General features: G+C 43.6%; 1 protein-coding gene across 1 annotated transcript in view; it reads right to left on the bottom strand.

Annotated features, from left to right (window-relative positions):
* LOC116971289 (probable ATP-dependent RNA helicase DDX60) overlaps positions 1-25,963 on the bottom strand; it is a 135,092-nt gene extending 109,129 nt beyond the window's left edge. Inside the window, exons 1-2 of the mRNA XM_033018330.1 lie at positions 25,571-25,963; positions 521-587 (exon numbers count right to left, since the gene is read on the bottom strand). Coding sequence (XP_032874221.1) covers positions 521-587; positions 25,571-25,853 — 350 coding nt within the window. The 5' untranslated portion in view covers positions 25,854-25,963. The remainder of the gene's footprint in view (positions 1-520; positions 588-25,570) is intronic.
* Between the last annotated feature and the right edge of the window lie 883 nt (positions 25,964-26,846).

Genomic DNA, 26,846 nt, shown 5'->3' with positions numbered 1-26,846 from the left:
GACTCGTGAAGATTTTTCAACATGTTGCAAAATGTCCACGAGAGCCCCGAGTACCTACGAGCGGCCATTACCGTAAATCTCCGAGTTCGAATCAAGGCAAACTTAGGAGAACTCTTGAATGAACTCGTACAGTGGGACAGGGCCATAAGTTTCCCAAGCGAAATATGAGGTGCTGTTCCTCCAATTTGCATATTAAGCAATCCATGTACATTTTTGTCTAACTTATTTTTTTATATCACAAACATTAGTGGTCCCTATGGAACATCACAGGTGGTGATCCAGTCAGAATCACACTTTACCATCGTTAACCTCTGTCTTCTATGGGTAAGGCAGTTCTGAATACAACCTACCAAGTCAGTGTGGGTCCCATGTATCTTAATCTTCATCTGATAAAAGGTTTTTAAAACGGAAATATTAACTATTTCTCTTCCTACAGATGCTGTGAAGTATTTTCAATAGTTACTGCTTTTTGCAGCCAATCAAGATAATTAGTCTGCAGATGTAAGTGAACAATACTTACTGGAATTTGCAAAATAGTTTTGTCAAATATGATGCCAGGCACTTCCAAATCTTGGCAGGATTCTTTTCTGTTGAAAAATAATGTTGAAACCATGGTAGTTATGGGGCAATTAGATAGTTTACAATCCAATGGTATGAATATAGAGTGTAGAAAAGTCTTGCAGATGCTGCCTTGAATCAAAGATAGACATAAAATGCTGGAGTAACTCAACGGGACAGGCAACGTCTCCCATTTCCCCCCTCCTCTTCCCTGTGCCCCATCTGGGCACACACCCATTTCCCCCATTACCCCACCTTTCTTTCCCCTTCCACAATCCCGTTCTCCCTATATCCCTTCCTCTGCCTCCACATTTCACTTCTCATCTTACACCCTTTTGTCTCTCTTCCATCTCTGGCCTTTGTCCACCCATCTGCTAATCAAACACCCCACTTCTGTGCAGGGCCCGATTGAACCGATTTTTCCAAATTGGGCCCCGTGCCCAAGGGGGCCCCGCGTTAATTTTCCGTATTTCATATGGAAATACAAATTCGCTTTGTTAAATAAAGATTGTTTTAAAACATTCGCCATATGGATTTTTTTACAAAACTTACATGGTTTTGTACATGGAATACAAGCGCTGTACGGTCATCAGACACAAATGATGTGTTAACGACTGTAGCACTTGTGAACAGCCAGTAGTGTTAACAGCCAGATGTGTTAGCCAATACTTAACAATAGTTATCCAATGCATCGATCCATATTGCTCAGTAAATATGTAATTGTGTTTTAGAAGAAGTATTAATGACGCTGCGTTCCTTTGAATACAATTCACGCGGCGTCATTAACATTTCTTCAAAACATAATTACATTTTACCTAGGAATGTATATTGATGCATTAATGACACATTGAGAATTTCTTAAAGCTCACCATCATGATTGAGAACTTCTTCTTGGTGACATTCTTGGTGTGCAGGTTAGTCATTCAATCTACCTACCGACCCACGTTGTGTCTCCCGGTCTTTCGCTCGCTCCCTTCCCCTCTCTCTCGCGTGCGCTCTCTCTCTCCCGTTCCCCACCTCTCTCTCTAACTCTCTCGGCATTCCCGGAATCATTGACGTTTTGCGGTATACAAAAATGCTGGAGAAACTTAGCGGGTGAGGCAGCATCTATGGAGCGAAGGAAATATGCAACGTTTCGGGTCGAAACCCTTCTCCAAACCCGGCTATTTCCTTTGCTCCATAGATGCTGCCGCAAACCCTGTCCCACTGTGCGAGTTCACCCAAGAGCTTAAAATCTCTGTGTAGCATCTCTGTCCCTATCTTCAATTTCCCACTTTGAAATAAAATACAGTTTTCGACAAACATTTCGCAAGCTAGGATAAAATACCATATATTTACATTTATATAGCGATCCTGCTGCGAAATTTTTGCCAAAAGTTTGTATTTTATTACAAAGTGGGAATTGGAAGAAAGGGACAGAAATGCTACACATTTCTTACAGATTTTGATAGGAAGGAAACATTACAGCAGCTGAGTAAAAGATTAGTCAAATGGTAGGTTCAATGAAGATTAACAAGGTTAATTCCCGGGATGGCGGGACTGTCATATGGGGATTGGGGGCAAAGTATCTATAGCTTGGGACTTGCCTAAATGAGAACTGAGATGGATTATCATTCCACACCAAATTTCTTAGACAATAATACATTTTATGCAATTATCACAAAATTTTGTTGGATATGGATCAACCTATGGTACATGCTCGTAAATTAGTAAAACAAATGTTAAGTACTGTTGTTTCTGGGATGGGGTTACTGATAACAAATAACCTACATATTTTGTCATAATGTGGCTGAAACAATGGCATATTTTGTGATATTTATTGAGATAGAAAGATACAACTGAGTTTGGGCAAGATATTACCTTGCAACATTCTGTATGTCTGATAGATATTGTGAAATGGAACTCAGAAATTATGGGAGGATTACATAAAACTACAATTCAAAGGTAATGAATATACAGAGTATTGTTATTTCCATCATGAACATACAATACTGATATAGGACACCAGGTCCTACTACGGTAAACTCACGAGCTACTACGGTATGACTACGTGTTAAAAGGTATCACATTTTTACATCCTGAGTATATTTTACATGTGGACATTTTTCAACGTTGAAAAATCTTCACGAGTTACCACATTTACCGAGTACCTGCCGTTAGCGCTAAGAAATGGCATGTTGGCCTTTATAACAAGAGGAATCGAATATTGGAGCAAAGAGTTGTAGTTGTACAGAGTTCTAGTGAGACCGCACCTGTTATCACATTTTTGTGTGCAGTTTTGGTCCCCTAATTTGAGGAAGGACATTCCTGCTATTGAGGGAGTACAGCGTAGGTTTACAAGATTAATTCCCGGGATGGCGGGACTGTCATATGCTGAGAGAATAGAAACGTAGAAAATAGGTGCAGGAGTAGGCCATTCGGCCCTTCGAGCCTGCACTTCAATATGATCATGGCTGATCATCCAACTCAGTATCCTGTACCTGCCTTCTCTCCAAACCCCTCGATCCCTTTAGCCACAAGGGCCACATCTAACTCCCTCTTAAATATAGCCAATGAACTTGCCTCAACTACCTTCTGTGGCAGAGAGTTCCAGAGATTCACCACTCTCTGTGTGAAAAATGTTTTTCTCATCTCGGTCCTGAAGGATTTCCCCTCTATCGTCAAACTGTGACCCCTTGACCTGGACTTCCCCAACATCGGGAACAATCTTCCTGCATCTAGCCTGTCCAACCCCTTAAGAATTTTGTAAGTTTCAATAAGATCCCCCCTCAATCTCCTAAATTCTAGCGAGTACAAGCCGAGTCTTACCAGTCTTTTTTCAGAGAAGGGGGAGATGTTGAACAATTTATTTTCTTTGGTATTCACCAAGGAGAAGGATATTGAATTATGTGAGGTAAGGGAAACAGGTAGAGTAGCTATGGAAACTATGAGATTCAAAGAAGAGGAAGTACTGACACTTTTGAAAAATATAAAAGTGGATAAGTCTCCAGGTCCTGACAGGATATTCCCTAGGACATTGAGGGAAGTTAGTGCAGAAATAGCAGGGGCTATGACAGAAATATTTCAATTGTCATTAGTAACGGGAATAGTGCCAGAGGATTAGCGTACTGCACATGTTGTTCCATTGATTAAAAAGGGTTCTAAGAGTAAACCTAGCAATTATAGACCTGTTAGTTTGATGTCAGTGGTGGGCAAATTAATGGAAAGGATACTTAGAGATAATATATATAAGCATCTGGATAAACAGGGTCTGATTAGGAACAGTCAACATGGATTTGTGCCTGGAAGGTCATGTTGGACTAATCTTCTTGAATTTTTTGAAGAGGTTACTAGGGAAATTGATGAGGGTAAAGCGGTGGATGTTGTCTGTATGGACTTCAGTAAGGCCTTTGACAAGGTTTCACATGGAAGGTTGGTTAAGAAGGTTCAATTGTTGGGTATTAATGGTGGAGTAGCAAGATGGATTCAACAGTGGCTGAATGGGAGATGCCAGAGAGTAATGGTGGATGGCTGTTTGTCAGGTTGGAGGCTGGTGACTAGTGGGGTGCCACAGGGATCTGTGTTGGGTCCACTGTGTTTGTCATGTACATCAATGATCTGGATGATGGTGTGGTAAATTGGATTAGTAAGTATGCAGATGATACTAAGATAGGTGCTGTTGTGGATAATGAAGTGGATTTTCAAAGTCTACAGAGGGATTTAGGCCATTTGGAAGAGTGGGCTGAAAGATGGCAGATGGAGTTTAATGCTGATAAGTGTGAGGTGCTACATCTTGGCAGGACAAATCAAAATAGGACGCACACGGTAAATGGTAGTGAGTTGAGGAATGCAGTTGAACAGAGGGATCTAGGAATAACTGTGCACAGTTCCCTGAAGGTGGAATCTCATGTAGATAGGGTGGTAAAGAAAGCTTTTGGTGTGCTGGCCTTTATAAATCAGAGCATTGAGTATAGAAGTTGGGATATAATGTTAAAATTGTACAAGGCATTGGTGAGGCTAATTCTGGAGAATGGTGTACAATTTTGGTCGCCTAATTATAGGAAGGATGTCAACAAAATAGAGAGAGTACAGAGGAGATTTACTAGAATGTTGCCTGGGTTTCAGCAACTAAGTTACAGAGAAAGGTTGAACAAGTTAGGTCTTTATTCTTTGGAGCGCAGAAGGTTAAGGGGGGACTTGATAGAGGTCTTTAAAATGATGAGAGGGATAAACAGAGTTAACGTGGATAAGATTTTCCCATTGAGAGTAGGGAAGATTCAAACACGAGGACATGACTTGAGAATTAAGAGACAGAAGTTTAGGGGTAACATGAGGGGGAACTTCTTTACTCAGAGAGTGGTGGCTGTGTGGAATGAGCTTCCAGTGGAAGTGGTGGAGGCAGGTTCGATTGTATCATTTAAAAATAAATTGGATAGGTATATGGATGGGAAAGGAATGGAGGGTTATGGTCTGAGTGCAGGTAGATGGGACTAGGGGTGAATAAGTGTTCGGGACGGACTAGAAGGGCCAAGTTGGCCTGTTTCCGTGCTGTAATTGTTATATGGTTATATGTTATATGGTTATATATGAAAGTCCTGACATCCCAGGAATCAGTCTGGTGAACCTTCTCTGTACTCCCTCTATGGCAAGAATGTCTTTCCTCAGATTTGGAGACCAAAACTGTACGCAATACTCAGTGGCGTAGGGTGGGTTTTGAGCGCCCGGGGCAGTTTAAAATATTGCGCCTCCTCATTAGCGGCTAGCCATGGCCCATGAGCTGTTATAAATCCAAGTTTTGTATTTATTTTCTCAACCTAACAAAAAGATGGCGGTGCTGCCTTAGCAGCTGCGGCTCGCCTGCAGTCTGTCTGTTTTTTTTCTTCTTTTTTTGTGTTGTTCTTTCGTCCTGTTTAGTTGATTTTTGGTTTATTATGTTGTGTATGTGGGGGACACGTTTTTGGTCTCTTCCTTCGACGGATGCAACTTCTTTTGTCGTATCCCCGTCTCCGCCGAGGCCTAATGGCGGAGCTGGCGGCCTCGGAGCTGGGGCAGCGGCAGCGGCGGCTGGGACAGCGGGAGCGGCAGCGGCGACCAGAACTCGGAGCTGGGCAGCGGCAGCGGCGGCTTTGACAGCGGCAGCGGCGGCTTTGACAGCGGCAGCGGCGGCCTGGCCTCGGAGCTGGGGACAGCGGCAGCAGCCACACGGCATCGGAGCTGGAGCAGCGGCAGCGGCGATCTGGCCTCGGAGCTGGGACAGCGGCGACCAGAACTCGGAGCTGGGGCACGTTCCGGCGGCAGCGGCCACTCGACCCGACCGCGGGCCCAGTGGACGACAGCGGCGGCTGGGACAGCGGCAGCGGCCTCGGCGCAGAGGGAGAATAAGAAGGGATGAGACAAAGACTTAAGACTTTTGCCTTCCACCACAGTGAGGAGGTGCCTGGTGAACTCACTGTGGTGGATGTTAATTTGTGTTTATTGTGTGTTTTGTCATTTTTACTATATGTAGGACTGCAAGGCAACAAAATTTCGTTCAGACCACAAGGTCTGAATGACAATAAAGGCTACTTGTTACTTGTTACTATAATTACACTTGCATAAAATTTATTTATTTATTTATAAAATAAAATTACTTCTTTGCAGCCAGTAATATTTATTTCAAAATTGTAACAACATTTTACAGGTTCTAATAAAAGTATTACAAAGTGTTCGAATAATAGGGAAACAGAACACATGTTAGACATTGTCAGTATATTGCATTTATTTAAAATCTTCTGGATTTTATTCTTGCAAATTTTTCAATTACACTATCAAAATTTACATGAAAATTTCTCTCAATAGACAAAATTGCAAGGTTACTTAATCTTTCCTGGCTCATTGTTGATCGCTGATATGTCTTTATTAACTTTAATTTGGAGAAACCCCTTTCACAACTAGCATTGGACACAGTAATTGTTAAAAAAATTCTCAGTGCCACAACAATGTTAGTTAAACTTTCTTGCAGCTTCCACTTAATTATCCAGCAAAGCAAATCTAAAGCTGTCCATGTAGAAATGCTCTCTTCTGGATGAACTTCTTTAAATAAAGCAATATGGCGTCTAATACGATGTACTTCAGCAGTCATAGCTGTAGCATTCAAGTCAGAATATTTCACACATAAATGCTGAATGTGTCGAACAATTAAGTCATCTTTTTCTGCATCTAACAATGTTTGAATTTGCAGAAAAGCAAATAGCTCATGAAGTGTATTCATCTGTACTGTACGTTTTGTAATTTCAGCTGTTAGCTTATCTACTGCCTCAAGTTGTTCCCGACGTGTTTCCTGAATTAAACTTAAGCCAGAATCACTACTTTTTTCACCTGACATCTTCTTTCGTCTTCCAATTCTTCTTTCTGTAGAAATATCATATGTATTGCATAGCTGCCTCTGTGACTAGAGAATCACGCTTTTCCTCACAAAATAGAGTAAATGCTTTTAGCTTTTGAATACATTGATCAAGTCCAAGTCCTCTTTGTTGTAGGTATATCTGAGCGTCATTCACTTCAGTAAGCACTGGGCTCCAAAAATAAAGGAATGCAAAGAAAGGATAGATCACAATGTAAACTAACAAACTGCCTGCATCTCCTTTGGTTTCTTCTAATCCATCCCTCAAGACTTCCAAAGCTTCTATTATTTTTTCAGTGTACTCAGCAAGAACGTGTACAGCTTCATGCTTTGAACTCCATCTTGTGTCACAGGATCGCTTCACATTAACTGGCACATGTTCTTTAAGAACATCCCACCTGTGTGTAGAGCTTGAGAAAAATGTGTACACTTTTTGCACAGTGCCAAAAAAAGTCACAGATTTTGTTCCAACACTAGCTGCATGTACACCAGCAAGATTAAGTGAGTGATTGTTACATGGCACAAACACTGCTTTGGGGTTTACATCTAGAATACGTTTCTGAACACCACGTATGTGGCCAGCCATAGTTGCAGCATTATCATATCCTTGTCCATAGCAGTACTCAAGTTTTAGACCATCTGCTTGCAACTTGTCACAAATTTGTTCTGTAATTTCATTAGCTGATTTCCCATGTAACTGAATGAAGTCGATAAAGGACTCCTCAACTGTGACTTCTGTATCTTCTATATGCACATACCGAATTACTTGGGACATTTGGTCGGTATGCGAAATATCTGGTGTACTGTCAAACATGATAGAGTAATACTTGGCCTTTAAAATTCTTTGAAAGATATCTGTTCGAATGTGATCACCAAGTAGTTGGATGAACTCATTTTGGCTCAGTGGAGAAAGATAAGACACGACATAGCCATCTGCTTGTTGAACTTTGTGAAGATGTTGATTAGCAACTGGGTCATATTTGGCAAGTAACTTGAAAACTTCAAGGAAATTTCCACAGTTATCATTTGCACTTAGATCTTCTGAGTGACCACGCAAGGGTAAGGATTGTCTGGCTAAATACAGCACACAATCAAGAATTCTTGATAATACAGCTTTCCATTTCTCAAATGACTTCTGTTGTTCTATCTGAACAGCAGCATCGATTGTTTCACATTTCTGTAGTCGCATTTCAAGTTCTTTCCACTTTTCAAATGCTTTGACGTGATGGCAACTTTTATCACGATCTAATACTCTGGGGTTTAGCTTTTTCCATGTTTTAAATCCATCTGGCTGTGCAAAAGAACTTCTTCCTTTATTTTTTTGAAAAAGCATGCAAGGAAAGCAATATACAGCACATTTCACCAGAGAATACAGCAACCATGTCCTTAAAACTGTCTCACCATTATCTAAATTCATATAAAACCAATCCTTAGAGAATGATCTGCCATTATTATCTCTTAGAAAAAATGCATCTTTATTCTGTAGTTCAGACGTCCCTCTCTTAACAAGTTCATTTTTCAAAGTTTTATCTACATTTTCTGGCCAATAACCAATATCAGTGAAAACTTTCATATCAATATGCTCTGAAAGAGCACTTGACTGCCCAGATGTTGAAGCATGTTCAGGCAAAGCTGTCTCTGCTTCTAAAGCAGAAAGTGAACAGTTTACAGGCAGTGGATTATCTGGACATACAGATTCTGGTGTACTTTCATCACTGGTGCTATCAGCAGTGTTCACAATAAATCTGTCAAGACTTCCAGTTAGTTTAACAAGCTGTTCTTGTTCTGTTTTTCGTCTTTTACCAGATTCCTTTCTTTTAGACATTATGGCTGAGATATATTCTGACTACGGATGCTGTCTGTATGGAGTTTGTACGTTCTCCCCATGACCACGTGGGTTTTCTCCGAGATCTTCGGTTGCCTCCCACACTCCAAAGATGTACTGGTTTGTAGGCAGTAGGCTAATTGGCTTGGTATAAGTGTAAATTGTCCCAAGTTTGTGTGCGGAGATCGCTGGTTGGTTAAAATTGTTGGATAAAATTTTTTTATAAAATGGCAAAAAAAATTACATTTTATTACAATAATTCAGGGGAAGGCTGTCAAAGAGGTGCAGCGTGCCTTTAGAACAATTTTTTTTGCCATTTTATAATTTCTTTTTATCCAACAATTTTTTTGCGCCCCTAAAAATTTAGCGCCCAGGGCAACCGCCCCTCTGGCCCCCCCCACGCTACGCCACTGGCAATACTCCAGGTGTGGTCTCACCAAGACCCTGTACAGCTGCAGTAGAACCTCCCTGATCCTATACTCAAATCTCGTATACTAAAATCTACTCGAATGGAGCAGCTAGGCTTGTACACTCCGGAGTTTAGAAGGATGAGAGGGATCTCATTGAAACATAGAAGATTGTTAAGGGCTTGGACATGCTAGAGGCAGGAAACATGTTCCCGATGTTGGGGGAGTACTGAACCAGGGGCCACAGTTTAAGAATAAGGGCTAAGCCATTTAGAACGGAGAGGAGGAAACACTTTTTCTCACAGAGAGTGGTGAGTCTGTGGAATTCTCTGCCTCAGAGGGCGGTGGAGGCAGGTTCTCTGGATGCTTTCAAGAGAGAGCTAGATAGGGCTCTTAAACATAGCCGAGTCACGGGATATGGGGAGAAGGCAGGAACGGGGTACTGATTGTGGATGATCAGCCATGATCACATTGAATGGCGGTGGCTCGAAGGGTCAAATGGCCTACTCCTGCACCTATTGTCTATTGAAACGTCCCGAGCTCCGACGTACCCGCTACATTCATCCGACGTGTTTACGAATCTTGATTTTTTTTTTAACTCGGGAGAGCTCTTGGGTGAACTCGCACAGTGGGACAGGGCTTGTGACACCCGCTGAGTTTCTCCAGCATTTTTGTCTACCTTCGATTTTCCAACATCTACAGTTCCTTCTTAGACGTTTTGCGGTGATTGCTGCATCTGTGGTTCCTTTCTGTTGGTGGGGGGGGGGAAGAGTCCTGGCCCATGGCGGCTCCTGATAAGTGATATGTTCCCTCTGCGGGCGTGGCCTTGCTCGCTGAGCATAGCTTGCAAATGTTTTTTGGAGTTCTCATGCTCAGCTAGTCTTGTATGAATGTTGCAGGATCATCTGTTAATTCTACAAAAATTTCGAAAATGTTGAATTTGACAAACAAGGAAACTTGCCTATTGACATGACTTCTGGTGCCTCTGAGGCAAGGGATAACGGGAATTCAAAATCTGCCAGTTTAGTAGAATTAACAGATGATCCTGCAACATGGCCAGAAATGATGGATCAGAGTGTCAGGGACTATTTAGTGAAAAAAGGACCACCTACAATTACAGCAGAATTTTCCCCCAAGAATGACAGTGGATCACGTTTGTCAAAATTTCACTGCAAAAGAAAACTGCCAAATGGTGAAATTGTAGATCGTCCTTGGCTAATATACTCGGCATCTTCTGTTACTACTGCAAGTTTTTTGATAATAACGCAACAATTGCACTTGCAAGTTGTGGTTTTAATAACTGGCCGAACATTCAACAAGACTAAAGAAGGTACACAAAATTGCTGGGGAAACTCAGCGGGTGCAGCAGCATCTATGGAGGAGGGGGGATCACAGAGGATCACAGAGACTAGCTGAGCAAGAGAACTCCAAAATGCATTTGCAAGCTATGCTCAGTTGCTGTGAACTACAGCAAAGATTATCTACTGAAAAAAACGATTGATGAAGTGGTAGAAAAACTAATCGGACAAGAAGCAAAACGCTGGCATCAAGTTTTTGAGCGACTGGTAGCCACTGTACAATTCCTGGCAGAAAGAAACTTGCCATTCCGGGGATCTGAGAAACACATAGGAACACCACATAATGGAAATTTCCTTGGTGTTATTGACTTGCTAGGAAAATTTGATCCAGTAATGAAAGACCATCAGCGAAAAATCCAGAATAAGAAAATACATGATCATTATTTAGGAAAAAGAATCCAGAATGAGCTTATTAATATAATGGGTCAAGCTGTTCTACAGGAAATAATTTTGCGAATCAAGGCTGCTAAGTATTTTGCAATAATTCTTGACTGTACTCCTGACATCAGTCATCAGGAGCAAATGTCAATGGTATTAGATATGTAGCTGATGGTGTACAATCAAATGCTCCAGCAGGAATATATGAACATTTCATCAAGTTTTTAGTGGTGGAAAGTAGCACAGGTGAAAATTTGTACAACACCCTTCTACATGAACTTGAAACATTAGGGCTGGATGTTGAAAATATCCATGGACAAGGGTATGATAATGGTACCAATATGAAGGGACACATCTCAGGTGTGCAGGCACGACTTCTACAGAAGAATTCAAGAGCTTTCTTTACACCATGCGCATGTCACAACTACAACCTAGTTTTGGGAGACATGGCCAAGACATGTCCAGATGCAATGACTTTCTTTGAAATTCTGCAGCGTATTTACACCATTTTTGCATCATCTACTAAAAGATGGACTTTTTTTAGAAAACATGTGACAGGTCTGTCTATAAACCTCTCTCTGAAACATGATAGGAATGCAGAATGGAAAGTGTCAAAGCTGTACGGTACCAAGCTGCTGAAGTTTGTAATGCACTAGAAGAGATAGCAGAAAACACTGACGATGCTCAAGCAAAGAGCGATGTTGAATCGTTAGTCAGGCAAATGAGAGATTACAAGTTTCTGGTCTCACTAGTTTTCTGGCGCTCCTTACTCTTTCAAGTAAATTTATAATTGGATTCAAATAAAATGCGACTTTGAACACCCTCAACGCCAACATCGTGACGGATCGTAATAACAGGACAAAACAAAGGGTAAGTCATTTATTTTACATATAATCTTGCTTGTTGGGATGGCTTTAATCTAATTTTACGTAGCGAAAATGTTACTTGGGTCACATACGAACCAGCAGTGTCTTTCCTGCCAATATGGGGTTAAAACTCACTGCAGTGGCAACGTTACAATCGATCGCATTTCAGAAACACCCACTCGCAAGATGATTTAAATGCTCATTTTTGTTGGACAATCATGTCATAAGAGCATCTAAATCGTCTATATTTTGTGTTGTCCATCCACAGTCAATATTTTTATACTAAATATACACGTATTGTTCAAAAAATAATTTTGATTATCTTGAGTGGATGTTTCTAGATTAATTTATGGGAATTAAACATTAAATTCATTCCATCTGGCATATAAATTCATGACAGTGAGATTTAATAATCATGTTATATTGTGAATTCTTGTGTGAATGGGATTAGTTTGTTATTTGGATACTTAGGCTATTTAAAAAATTATCCTTTTCTTAAGAAATGGAATCTACAGGACATTCCAAAGTTTGTTTAAAGAACAAAAACTTGTAGTTTACAATGCCAACATTGAAAAGTTGAGGAAAAACAAGGTTGCTTATTGGTTACAATCTGAGGAGTATGATGATGCTACTGGTTATGGTATGCCAATGTACCAACTAGCAACTGATCTTCTCCATAAAGACCTGATCTATTGCTAGAACTTGTAATTTATTTACCTATCTGTTACGGACTTACAGCATATAATACAATAATATTAAAGTTGTGATCTTGAAAATATCACATTTTTGAATTTTCAAGGCAGTCTGGGTGTTTATTACTATTTCCGTCACACGGTCAATTTTGTAATTAGCTACAATTAGGTAATTAACTAATCATATGCTTTAATTTCAGGTCATCCAAGTAAGATGTTTTATATTTGTTTCAGAATGCTTCAATCTATATTACCTGAACATTTCATTCAGTTCTCTTAATTTTTAAGAAAGTTATGGGCTTTTGACTGTCCTCGATTACAGCTTTTGTGTTAAGTCAATGGAAAAGCAATAGGGAACAAGATGCTAGTTTCCATGTATGAAAATGATCATAACTTTTTTTAATACTGAAGATATAAAAGTGAATTAGGTGTCAAATTAAACTTATTTTTATGCTTTATCTGATGGGATAAATTGCAGACTTTATTTTTTAAATCTAAAAATTTTGTGACATTGCTAGAAAACGTACCTGCATCTTGGAGGCCGAAGGTTAGGTTGTTAGCCAAGAAAGATAGACTTCGTTATCCCTCAGTATAGCAGCATCAAGAACGATGTTGCTGTACTGAGGTATAGCCAAGTCTATCTCTCATTGCTGGCAGCTTTTGGGAAGCGGCTGTAAAAGGACAGCGCTGCTGAGGGGGGGTAGTCTGTCCGGGGGTAAAGTTGCGGGGAGGGCAGGAGAGTTCAGAAGGAGGGGGTTGGCCGGGGATCATCCAGCTCAAGAGCGGGTCAGTGGGCGGTGGATCTTACTCCATATGTCAGGGCGAGTAACCTCAATTGATCCCTTGTTCGCGCTAACACAGGATTAAGCTCCACCGCCCGCTGTGATGTTATCCATCACCCGTTGACCCACTCCGCTCTATGGTCTTTGCTCTTGAGCTGGTCCCCTCACTGTTCAGACGGAGAGCATTGCCAGAGGTGAGCGGGCCGGCAGAAGGCGCTGAGATGGCAGTCGGTTCCGCTGTCCGGTGATGGAGGCCGCTCGTAGCCACACGAGCTGCTTCCCTCCCCGGCCACAATGCGGTGGCTCCGCGCCCGGAGTGCCGCGGCAGCGGTGAGTGAGTGTTACTAGCATGAACCCGACCCCCTCATTCTCAACGCTCATTCCCTCCTCGCAACTTTACCCCTGGCTAGACTCCCCACACGCTGTGAAAGGAACTCTCCCCCGAATTGTCATGTTACTCACGACATGTGACTCAATTATAATTATTTATTTATATTTATACAAAAAAATTCCCAATTGGGCCCCGCACCTCCTAAGGCCGGCCCTGCTTCTGTATCCACCCATCCGTTGCCAAGTTTGGACCTGCCCCTACTGCTTTTCCAGCTTTCTCCCCCCACCCACTGCTACAATCAATTGGAAACAATATCTTGACTCGAAATGCTGCCTCCAGCACTTTGCAATTTTTACTTTATAAACCAGCAGCTGCAGTTCCTGGTGGCCTGTCGTAGTTATGAGACACAAGGAACTCAACAGTGGCGCAGCTGGTAGAGCCACTGCATCAAGGTGCCAGACACCCAGGTTCAATCCTGCCGTTGGGCGCTGTCTGTGTGGAGTTTGCACGTACTGCCTGTGACTGCATGGATTTCCTCCAAATGCTCCAATTTTATTCCACACCCCAAAGACGAGCAGGTTAATCGGCCCTCTGTAGATTGCCCCAAGTGTGTAGGGAGTGGATGAGAAAATGGGAAAACACAGAACTAGTGGGAACGAATGATCAATGGTCGGTGCAGACTCTGTAGGCCGAAGGGCCTATTTCCATGCTGTATCTCTTAAAATCTGGTCTGGACACAATCCGATTGAAAACAGACAACAGAAAAGAAGGTAACCTCAGGAATCCTCCGACCAAACCTCCCTGAATTCCACCACCGTGCTTTCCTAACAACCATCACTCAATTGGTCTGATCCGCATCTTGGGATCTCCCAGACCTCCATCTTATATGACTTGATATTATGACCTGCCTCAAATTCCTCTCCAGGACGCCCAGGTAAAAACAAGGAACTGCAGATGCTGGTTTATATCAAAAATATCAAAAACTCCAGCAGGTCAGGCAGCATCTCTGGAAAAAAACAATGGGTGAACAGCATCTCTTATTTTGCTTTGGTAGCTGACAACCCAGTGATGTGAAGATTGAATTCTCTAATTTTAAGTAACTTCGACACTTACTACCCTCCCTTCCACCTCCCCCCTTACCCTCTTTCTCCACCTTAGTTGCTTTACCAGTTTCACAGTTCCCAGATGGTAAACACTTTAATTCTCCTTCCCATTCCCTTTCTGTCCTAGGTTTCCTCCAATGTCGGAATGAGAGTAAACGCAAATTGGAAGAACAGCATCTCATACAGCCCAATGGTATGAATATTGATTTTTCTAACTGGTAGTTACCCCGGCATTACCTCTCTCTTTAGCCCTCCCCCACCCAAGTTGCACTAGCTTCTCGTTTTCACCCAACAAACAGCTAACAATGGCCGGTTTCCTTTATCATCGTTTTTTTTTGCATATCTTTTATTCATTGTTCTTTAACTCTCTACATCATCATCTATATCTCTCGTTTCCCTTATCTCTAACTAGTCTGAAGGAGGTCCCGACCCGAAATGCCACCCATTCCTTCTCTCCAGAGATGCTGCCTGTCCTGCCGAGTTACTCCAGCATTCTGTGTCCCTTCTGTTGTCTAGATTTCAGCTAGCAGGCGTTTTTATGGATTAATTTGTTTACTCCTGATATGTTGAGTATGGAGACACAGCATAGAAACAGGTCCCTCTGCCCACCTAGTCCACGCATCATACTAGTTCATACTAGTTCTACATTATCCCACTTTCGCATCCACTCCCCATGTGTTGGGGGCAATTTTACGGAGGCCAATTATCCTACAGACCCCCATGTCTTTGCTGTGCTTGGTTGAGAGGGAAAAATAGATCAGCCATGATTGAATGGCAGAGTAGATACAATGGGTTGAATGACTCAATTCTGTTCCTATGTCTTATACCCTTCTGGAAACCGGAGCACCCAGAGGAAACCCGCGAGGTCACGTGCAAACTCCACACAGACAGCAGCCAAGGCCAAGATCAAACCCAGATCTCTGCCACTGAGAGGTAGCAATATTAGACTTTAGAGAAACAGCACAGAAACCGGTCCCTTGGTCCAAAGAGTTCATTCCGACCTGCAATCACCCCGTATACGAGCACTATCCTACGCACGAGGGACAATTTACAATTTTAAACAAGCCAATTAACCCGTAGCCAGACGAGCGGATGTGGGAGGAAACCGGAGCACCCGGACATAACCCTCACGGTCATGAGCAGAACATACAAATTCCATACAGACAGCACCCGTAGTCAGGATCGAACCCGGGCCTCTGGCACTGTAGTGAAAGCAACTGCGCCACTCACTGATATGTGCAAAGAAGAACCTCCAAATGTTTCTGATGAAAGAAGATTGACTTGTCCTGTTAACTTTTATCTCTCCACAAGTGCTGCACGATCTGCAGAGTTGTTCCAGGATTATCTACAGTATATTGTGGTTTGCTCAGCCTGCAACATGTGGGAGATCAGGGATATGGTCGGTGTCCCTGGTGACTACGTTTGCAGGAAGTGTGTACAGCTGCAGCTCCTGGCAGACCGCATTGAACGATTGGAACTGCGGCTGGATTCATACTGGAGCATCCACGATGCTGAGAAAGTCGTGGATAGCACGTACAGCGAGTTGGTCACACCGCAGGTAAAAGTTAAGAGGACAGAAAGGGAACGGGTGGCCAATAGCCAGCAAAGCAGTAGGCAGGTAGTGCAGGAGTCCCCCGCGGTCATCTCCCTCCTAAACAGATATACCATTTTGGACACTGTTGGGGGAGATGGCTCATCAGGGGAATGCAGCAGCAGCCAAGTTCATGGCACCATGGATGGCTCTACGGCACATGAGGGGGGGAAAACGAGTGGAAGGGCAATAGTAATAGGGGATTCAATTGTCAGGGGAATAGATAGGCGTTTCTGCGGCCGCAAACGAGACTCCGGGATGGGATGTTGCCTCCCTGGTGCAAGGGTCAGGGATGTCACTGAACGGCTGCAGAACATTCTGGAGGGGGAGGGTGAACAGCCAGTTGTCGTGGTGCATATTGGCACCAACGATATAGGTAAAAAAAGGGATGAGGTCCTACAAGATGAATTTAGGGAGCTAGGAGATAAACTTAAAAGTAGGACCTCAAAGGTGATAATCTCTGGATTACTACCAGTACCATGGGGTAGTCAGAGTAGAAATAGGAGGATATTGCAGATGAATACGTGGCTTGAAAAATGGTGCAAGGGGGAGGGATTCAAATTTTTAGGGCATTGGAACCAGTTCTGGGGGAGGTGGGACCAGTACAAACAGGACGGTCTGCACCTGGGCTGGAATGGAACCAATGTCCTTGGGGGAGTGTTTGCTAGTGCTGTCGGGGAGGATTTAAACTAATGTGGCAGGAGGACGGGTACAAGAGCAGAGAGGCAGGGGGGTGTAAAATGAGGGTAGAAACAATAGGTTAACAAAGTGAAAAGTAAAAGTAGCAGGCAGACAAAACCAGGGCAAAAATCAAAAAGGGCCACTTTTCAACATAATTGTATAAGGGGTAAGAGCGTTGTAAAAACAAGCCTGAAGGCTTTGTGTCACAATGCAAGGAGTATTCGTAATAAGGTGGATGAGTTGAACGTGCAGATAGCCATTAATGATTATGATATAGTTGGGATCACGGAGACATGGCTCCAGGGTGACCAAGGCTGGGAGCTGAACGTCCAGGGATATTCAATATTCAGGAGGGATAGAGAGAAAGGAAAAGGAGGTGGGGTAGCGTTGCTGATTAGAGAGGAGATTAACGCAATGGAAAGGAAGGACATTAGTTTGGAGGATGTGGAATCGGTATGGGTAGAGCTGCGAAACACTAAGGGGCAGAAAACGCTGGTGGGTGTTGTGTACAGGCCACATAACAGTAGTAGTGAAGTTGGAGATGGTATCAAACAGGAAATTAGAAATGCGTGCGACAAAGGCAAAACAGTTATAATGGGTGACTTCAATCTACATATAGATTGGGTGAATCAAATTGGCAGGGGTGCTGAGGAAGAGGATTTCTTGGAATGTATGCGGGATAGTTATCTAAATCAACATGTAGAGGAACCAACGAGAGAGCAGGCTATTTTAGACTGGGTATTGAGTAATGAGGAAGGGTTAGTTAGCAGTCTTGTTGTACGTGCCCCCTTGGGCAAGAGTGACCATAATATGGTTGAGTTCTTCATTAGGATGGAGAGTGACATTGTTAATTCAGAAACAATGGTTCTGAACTTAAAGAAAGGTAACTTTGAGGGTATGAGACGTGAATTGGCCAAGATTGACTGGCAATTAATTCTAAAAGGGTTGACGGTGGATATGCAATGGAAAACATTTAAAGACTGCATGGATGAACTACAAAAATTGTTCATCCCAGTTTGGCAAAATAATAAATCGGGGAAGGTAGTGCATCCGTGGATAACAAGGGATGTTAACAAAGGAAAAACTGCTAGAGTCAGTTATTGAAGATGGGATAGCAGCACATTTGTAAAGTGGTGAAATCATTGAACAAAGTCAGCATGGATTTACGAAAGGTAAATCATGTCTGACGAATCTTATAGAATTTTTCGAGGATGTAACTAGTAGCGTGGATAGGGGAGAACCAGTGGATGTGGTGTATCTGGACTTCCAGAAGGCTTTCGACAAGGTCCCACATAAGAGATTAGTATACAAACACACGGCATTGGGGGTTCAGTATTGATGTGGATAGAGAACTGGCTGGCAAACAGGAAGCAAAGAGTAGGAGTAAACGGGTCCTTTTCACAATGGCGGGCAGTGACTAGTGGGGTACTGCAAGGCTCAGTGCTGGGACCCCAGCTATTTACAATATATATTAATGATCTGGATGAGGGAATTGAAGGCAATATCTCCAAGTTTGCGGATGACACTAAGCTGGGGGGCAGTGTTAGCTGTGAGGAGGATGCTAGGAGACTGCAAGGTGACTTGGATAGGCTGGGTGAGTGGGCAAATGTTTGGCAGATGCAGTATAATGTGGATAAATGTGAGGTTATCCATTTTTGTGGCAAAAACAGGAAAGCAGACTATTATCTAAATGGTGGCCGATTAGGAAAAGGGGAGATGCAGCGAGACCTGGGTGTCATGGGACACCAGTCATTGAAAGTATGCATGCAGGTGCAGCAGGCAGTGAAGAAAGCGAATGGTATGTTAGCTTTCATAGCAAAAGGATTTGAGTATAGGAGCAGGGAGGTTCTACTGCAGTTGTACAGGGTCTTGGTGAGACCACACCTGGAGTATTGCGTACAGTTTTGGTCTCCAAATCTGAGGAAGGACATTATTGCCATAGAGGGAGTGCAGAGAAGGTTCACCAGGCTGATTCCTGGGATGTCAGGACTGTCTTATGAAGAAAGACTGGATAGACTTGGTTTATACTCTCTAGAATTTAGGAGATTGAGAGGGGATCTTATAGAAACTTACAAAATTCTTAAGGGGTTGGACAGGCTAGACGCAGGAAGATTGTTCCCGATGTTGGGGAAGTCCAGGACAAGGGGTCACAGCTCAAGGATAAGGGGGAAATCCTTTAAAACCGAGATGAGAAAAACATTTTTCACACAGAGAGTGGTAAATCTCTGGAACTCTCTGCCACAGACGGTAGTTGAGGCCAGTTCATTGGCTATATTTAAGAGGGAGTTAGATGTGGCCCTTGTGGCTAAGGGGATCAGAGGGTATGGAGAGAAGGCAGGTACGGGATACTGAGTTGGATGATCAGCCATGATCATATTGAATGGCGGTGCAGGCGCGAAGGGCCGAATGGCCTACTCCTGCACCTAATCTCTATGTTTCTATATTCATGTTAGATTTCCAATAAGCTCGTAGTATTTTCCTTACGGTTTAATAGAACGGGAGGCAAAAATACACTTTATTATGCATTAATTCTGACTGTATCCTGTGATCTCCGGGACGACTAATTAAAAGATTAGTTTTTAAAAATTGTAGAAATATTACCAAACGACTGAGGAAGTAACTAAGCAACAACGCAGGGAGAAAAGGGAAATTGATTATGTGCAGGCGGATAAGAATTGGCCTTGGCCCAGACATTGTAGGTCAAAGGGCCTCTTCCTGTGCTGTGCTGTTCTCTGCTCTTTTTATCACTGGCATAGTCTGATTCCAAGCCCTGACCCTTCCTGATTCCTGCCACCCAGCCCCCCCAAATACGGTCCACTGATTCCCATTCATGAATGTATTGAAAGAGAGTCATTAAGTCGTACAGCAAGGAAACAGGCCCTTCAGGCCAACTTGCCCAGGGCAACCAAGATGTCCCTTCTATACCCGAGCCAGCTGCCTGCCCGTTTTCCGGGTGGAACGTCCGTGCCCGGGTGGTGTTAGAGAGGGACTACGCCCTGTTCACGGGCACCCTGGGGGATTTCCGGGACCTCTGGGCACCGCGGGGGGTTGAATGCATCCTTGACATGGATTATAACATAGTTGTATAGTGGTTTATTTAGTATATTTCTATGTCTTGTATTATGGTGATGGGTTCTGTTTTGTTTTACTGTATTATTAATATTATTTTTAATAATTGAATACATTTTTTGATTTTTAAAAAGATGCCTCTTCTACACTAGTCCCACCTGCCTGCGTTTGGTCCATATCCCTCTAAACCTGTCTTATCCTCCAAATATTGCTCCAAATCCTTTCTGAAGGCTGATGATGCCACCATCATTGTGACTCTGTTATATTCCTAACACCTCTCACCTTCCCCACTAATTATTCTGCCCAATTATCCGAAATTCACTTTTGGCGAATTTGATTTGCTTTAATGCAAAAATCTCAGTAAGTAATGAGTGGGACAAATTCCTGAACAAGGATGGTGCCATAGCCAGGTGATTCATTGCATGCTGGTCCCAGAACGGAATTTACTATCATTGTAGATCCCTTGAGCCTCACATCCGCCATGTCATTAAAACCTCCTTCTTTCATCTCCGCAACATCGCCAAACTCAGACCCTCTCTCACACCGCCCGCTGCTGAAAGACTTATCCATGCCTTCATCTCCTCCCGACTGGACTATTGCAACTCACTTCTCCTTGGCATCAGCTCCACCTACATCAACCGACTCCAACTGGTCCAGAACGCAGCCGCCCGACTCATCACCCATACCAAATCCTGGCATCACATCACTCCAGTCCTCAAACAACTTCACTGGCTTCCCATCTCCCACCGGATCACCTACAAAATCCTGATCCTCACCTACAAAGCCCTCCACCATCTGGCCCCCCCATATCTCATTGACCTCCTCTCCCCCTACCAACCCTCACGGTCCCTCAGATCCACATCAGCCGGACTCCTCTCCATCCACAAGTCCAACCTCCGCAGTTTTGGGGACAGAGCCTTCTCCAGGGCAGCTCCCAGGCTCTGGAACTCCCTCCCCCAACTGATCCGCAATTCCGTGTCCCTCACCATCTTCCAGTCCCGCCTCAAGACCCATCTCTTCACCTCTGCCTATCCTTAGCCCCACGTCCCCGTCCCTTTTCATCTGTGCATTAATTGTCTCATACTGTGTTTTGTATTGAATTCTGTCTTTACTTTGTGTACTAGTCATGTCTCTACTATTTATTTCATTCCCCTTACATGTTTTTCCTCTACATGCTCAATTTTTGTAAGGTGTCCTTGAGACTCTTGAAAGGCGCCCATAAATAAAATTTATTATTATTATTATTATTATTCATTACAATTGGATCATGACAGAAGCCTCCTCGTGGGATCCCTGGAAGCGACGACGCGATGCACTCTGTGATGCGTCGGGCGACAATTCTGTCAACATGTTGGACAACGACAGAAGCCAACAGCGAGCTTTATTTATATAATTTGACACACGAGCGAACGCGCCACTCTCTTAAATCTTTACTTCAACAGCAGCATTTCTTAGTCTAATTAAGGTCTTCCTAATCTTCTCTCAGATCACTAAACATTATTCCTTCTATCCTCTTTCCGTACACAATAGACGGCTTGATTGTAATCCCGTATAGTCTTTTCACTGACTGGACAGCACGCACTAAAAAAGCTTTTCACTGTATCTCAGTACATTGTCACGTGTACTGAGGTCAAAGTCAAAGAATAGACTGTACATGAATACAATCTAGCCGTTCGCAGTACACAGATAAAGTATAAAGGGTACAGATAAAGGGTACAGATAAACGATAGAGGGCACAGATGGAGAGTGCAGGTAAAGGATGTTTGCGTGCTATCCAGTCAGAGAAAATACATGATTATGAAGAAGCCGTCCATAGTGCACAGTTGAAGGATAAAGGATACATTCAGTGCAAGATATGATATTGATATAGGGTGATTTCACGAAAGGTCACTGGAGCGTAAATCCCCCTCACGTGACCGAAAATTTTAACTGGGGGACAAGCATCACTTCCGGTACATGTTAGTGGATGGGAAAACACGCACTTTCACACCCGTTAAAAACATCGAAAACGGCCAGTTTTTGAGCTGCAATTAAGTGAGCCAGTCGGGGTGACCGTGAGGAACAGCTACCTAAATTTACAGTCCAAAAAAAAGATAGAAACTAAGGTAAATACAAGAGGGAGCTGAAGGGGCCAAAAAGGCGGAAGTTGATTGCGGACATTTTTCGTGGAGATTTAAAGATCCAAAATATCGGGAATTATCGCGTTTGCTCGCTGCATTTCATCAAAATTAAGGCATTATTGACTTTGTTATCTTTATCCATTTGTTAGATGAAAAGTATTAAAAGTTAGAAATCCATCAGTAAAATTGCAAAATCGCCCATGGTTCTCGGGTGGGTTTTAACATGCAAAATGAACACGCTTCTGAAGCTCCATTTACCATTTAAATAATCGTAAACTCTCAATGCGTTTGGAAATCAATTTTACTCAGATGCAAGCTAAGGAATGAGATAATTCTCAGCTGTTGGACAAAATCAGGAGATTTTACTATTTGCCAGAATATATTTCTCAATGTTTCTTGTTTAAAGCCTGCACAATCACCCAAACTACTTATTTATTTTTCATCTAATAACAGACAAGCCTCAACTTGCAGAGCTATAGATGCTTGAGCTGCGCCCAAAGCTGCTTTAATACTCTCTTCTTGTTGCACGTGCATGGCGTTCTTGTGCACATTGTCTATCCTGCTCACAGTGGGTGCCCAATCAGGATTGTTGACATCATTCCATGCTGCAGGCTTGTCTGTTATTAGATCACCCAAACTACTTATTTATTTTTCATCTAATAACAGACAAGCCTGCAGCATGGAATGATGTCAACAATCCTGATTGGGCACCCACTGTGAGCAGGATAGACAATGTGCACAAGAACGCCATGCACGTGCAACAAGAAGAGAGTATTAAAGCAGCTTTGGGCGCAGCTCAAGCATCTATAGCTCTGCAAGTTGAGGCTTGTCTGTTATTAGATGAAGAATAAATAAGTAGTTTGGGTGATTGTGCAGGCTTTAAACAAGAAACATTGAGAAATATATTCTGGCAAATAATAAAATCTCCTGATTTTGTCCAACAGCTGAGAATTATCTCATTCCTTAGCTTGCATCTGAGTAAAATTGATTTCCAAACGCATTGAGAGTTTACGATTATTTAAATGGTAAATGGAGCTTCAGAAGCGTGTTCATTTTGCATGTTAAAACCCACCCGAGAACCATGGGCGATTTTGCAATTTTACTGACGGATTTCTAACTTTTAATACTTTTCATCTAACAAATGAATAAAGATAACAAAGTCAATAATGCCTTAATTTTGATGAAATGCAGCGAGCAAACGCAATAATTCCCGATATTTTGGATCTTTAAAGCTCCACGAAAAATGTCCGCTAACAACTTCCGCCTTTTTGGCCCCTTCAGCTCCCTCTTGTATTTACCTTAGTTTCTATCTTTTTTTTGGACTGTAAATGAAGGTAGCTGTTCCTCACGGTCACCCCGACTGGGACAGTAAATTGCAGCTCAAAACCTGGCCGTTTTCGATGTTTTTAACGGGTGTGAAAGTGCGTGTTTTCCCATCCACTGACATGTACCAGAAGTGACGCTTGTCCCCCAGTTAAAATTTTCGGTCACGTGAGTGGGGATTTACGCTCCAGTGACCTTTCGTGAAATCACCCTATAGCAAAATTTAACCAGGTTATTGAAGAAAGGTGACGTTTTGGGTCAAAGTCCTTATTCAGACCCAAAACGTCACCTATCCATGTTCCACGGAGATTCTGCCTGACCCACTGAATTCTGGCAGCACTTTGTGTATTTTACAAGTATAGGGTGATTTCACGAAAGGTCACTGGAGCGTAAATCCCCACTCACGTGACCGAAAATTTTAACTGGGGGACAAGCGTCACTTCCGGTACATGTTAGTGAATGGGAAAACACGCACTTTCACACCCGTTAAAAACATCGAAAACGGCCAGGTTTTGAGCTGCAATTTACGGAGCCAGTCGGGGTGACCGTGAGGAACTGCTACCTAAATTTACAGTCATAAAAAAAGATAGAAACTAAGGTAAATACAAGAGCGAGCTGAAGGTATAAACAAGGCGGAAGTGCTAGCGGACTTTTTTCTTGGAGATTTAAAGATCCAAAATATCGGGAATTATCGCGTTTTCTCGCTGCATTTCATCAAAAGTGGCATTATTGACGTTTTTATCTTTATTCATTTGTTATATGAAAAGTATTAAAAGTTAGAAACCCGTCAGTAAAATTGCAAAATCGCCCATGGTTCTCGGGTGGGTTTAACATGCAAAATGAACATGTTTCTGAAGCTCCATTTACCATTTAAATAATCGTAAGCTTGCATCTCAGTAAAATTGATTTCCAAACGCATTGAGAGTTTACGATTATTTAAATGGTAAATGGAGCTTCAGAAGCGTTTTCATTTTGCATGTTAAAACCCACCCGAGAACCATGGGCGATTTTGCAATTTTACTGATGGGTTTCTAACTTTTAATACTTTTCATATAACAAATGAATAAAGATAAAAACGTCAATAATGCCACTTTTGATGAAATGCAGCGAGAAAACGCGATAATTCCCGATATTTTGGATCTTTAAATCTCCAAGAAAAAAGTCCGCTAGCACTTCCGCCTTGTTTACACCTTCAGCTCGCTCTTGTATTTACCTTAGTTTCTATCTTTTTTTTGGACTGTAAATTTAGGTAGCTGTTCCTCACGGTCACCCCGACTGGCTCCGTAAATTGCAGCTCAAAACCTGGCCGTTTTCGATGTTTTTAACGGGTGTGAAAGTGCGTGTTTTCCCATCCACTAACATGTACCGGAAGTGACGCTTGTCCCCCAGTTAAAATTTTCGGTCACGTGAGTGGGGATTTACGCTCCAGTGACCTTTCGTGAAATCACCCTATACAGTGAAAATGTTTCAAGGGGAAAAGAGATTCAAAAGAATGGGGCAGTCTGAAGAAGGGTCTGGACCCGAAACGTCACAAATTCCATCTCTCCAGTAGTGCTGCCTGTCCCGTTGAATTACTCCAGCATTCTGTGTCCAGTAAAGAATGGGGCAGTTGTCTGAGTAGAAAGTACATCCTTGTTTGTGACAGAACACAGAGTCGCCACACATTGGCAACATCTTGGTCTCGGTCAGTCCAAATGACCACCTACTCTTGCCAAGCGCACTCAGTGTGTGCTCATCCGTCCTTCCCACCCCCCTCTCCCCACGAAACACCCCGGCACGGTGGCGCAGCGGTAGAGTTGCTGTCTCATGGTGCCACAGAACCCGGGTTCGACCCTGACTACGGGTGCTGCCAAAACAGGGTTCATAGGTACTCACTGTGACTGTGGGTTTTCGCTGGGTGTTTTGGTTTCTCCCACATTCCAAAGACTCACAGATTTGTAGGTTAATTGGCTTCTGTAAATTGCCCCTGGTGTGTAGAAAATAACTAGTGTACGCGTGATCACTGGTCAGCGTGGACATGGTGGGCTGAAGGACCTGTTTTCATGTTGTGTCTATAAACTAAACTAAACTAAGATCACCAATTTACACTTACACAGGTTTGGTTGAATTTTAGATCAATGCTTACCAACATCCCCAAAGTCCTCTTCCTCTTCTGACTCTTCTGAGGAGCTGGAAGAGATCTCTTTCAAGGTTTTCTCATCCAGACTGTCCTCGTTTTCTTCATCCAGACTCTCTTTACTTTCTCTGTCCAGGTTGTCCTTGCCTTCCTCGACCGGACCCACCGCCTCTTCCAGATTTGGTTCCCGAACATTTTCTCGACCTCCTCTATTTTGCCTTCTGGGTTTTTGCTCTCTGACACTGGATGTCCTTGACCTAGCGACGCCCTCGGTTGCAAGAGCTTCCGCCATGGCTTGGACCTTCTTTGGTCCAAAGGACTCTCATTGACCAGGCTCAGAACTCGTCGTGATCGCTAGTTGACCAAGAACACAACTAAGCACCAACTCATACACCCTCAACTGAGCACAGTGAATTGCGAAACCGCTCCCAGGAAAACACATCATAGTTTCGTTTTCATTGAAATGAAACTGAACAGATGCCGAAGATGTCAGTGCAAGAACAGGGCACTTTGCCATTCGAATCAAAGATCCTATAGCGGAGCTATAAGATCTTTGATTCGAATGTAGATGTGGACTGCCCGTAGCATTGTGTGGCGGGGGGGGGATTGTGGGTTTGGAGGGGAGGTGTAGGTGGGAGGGAGAGGGTGCTGTGGGGAGTTGGGGTGTGTGGAGGAGGGGGGCGTGTGGTGAGGGGAGGTGTGTATGTGGGCGGGAGGGGTGTGGGGGATGGTGTGTGTGTGGGAGGGGGGTGTGTGTAGGCGGGGAGGTGTGTGTGGGGGGAGGTGTGTGTGGGCGGGTGGGTTGTCGGGGGAGAGGTGTGCGGGTGGGGCGAATGTGGGGGGAGGTGTGTGGGCAGGGGGGTATGTGGGGGCAGAAGAGTTGTGGGGGCGGTGGGAGGGTTGTGATGGTGGGGGGCTGTAGGGGGTCAAGGAGGCCGGGGGGGGGGGGGTTGTGGGGCCCAGGGCAGTATTGTTGTGTGTCTGGGGGGGTGTTGTGGGGGCGGGGTGGGTTGTGGTGGCGGCGGGGGTGTGGGGTCGGGGGGGGGGGGGTGTTGGGGTGGGGGGTTGTGGGGGGGCAGGCGTTTGTGGGGGCGGGGTGTGGGCAGGGGGGCTTGTGGGGGGAGGGGTGTGTGGGCGGGGGTGTTGTGTGGGGGGGATAAGGTATGTGGGCGGGGAGTTGTGGGGGGAGACGGGTGTGTGGGCGGGGAGGGGGGGAGTGAGATCTGCGAAAAGAAGGTGAAAAGTTATGGGGAGAGGGGCATCACGGGGGAGGGGAGGAAGAGCC

The sequence above is a fragment of the Amblyraja radiata genome, chromosome 3, assembly GCF_010909765.2.
Source record: "Amblyraja radiata isolate CabotCenter1 chromosome 3, sAmbRad1.1.pri, whole genome shotgun sequence".
NCBI lineage: Eukaryota > Metazoa > Chordata > Chondrichthyes > Rajiformes > Rajidae > Amblyraja > Amblyraja radiata.
The sequence above is the reverse complement of the archived record's forward strand: the minus strand, read 5'-3'. Positions and strand labels throughout refer to the sequence as shown.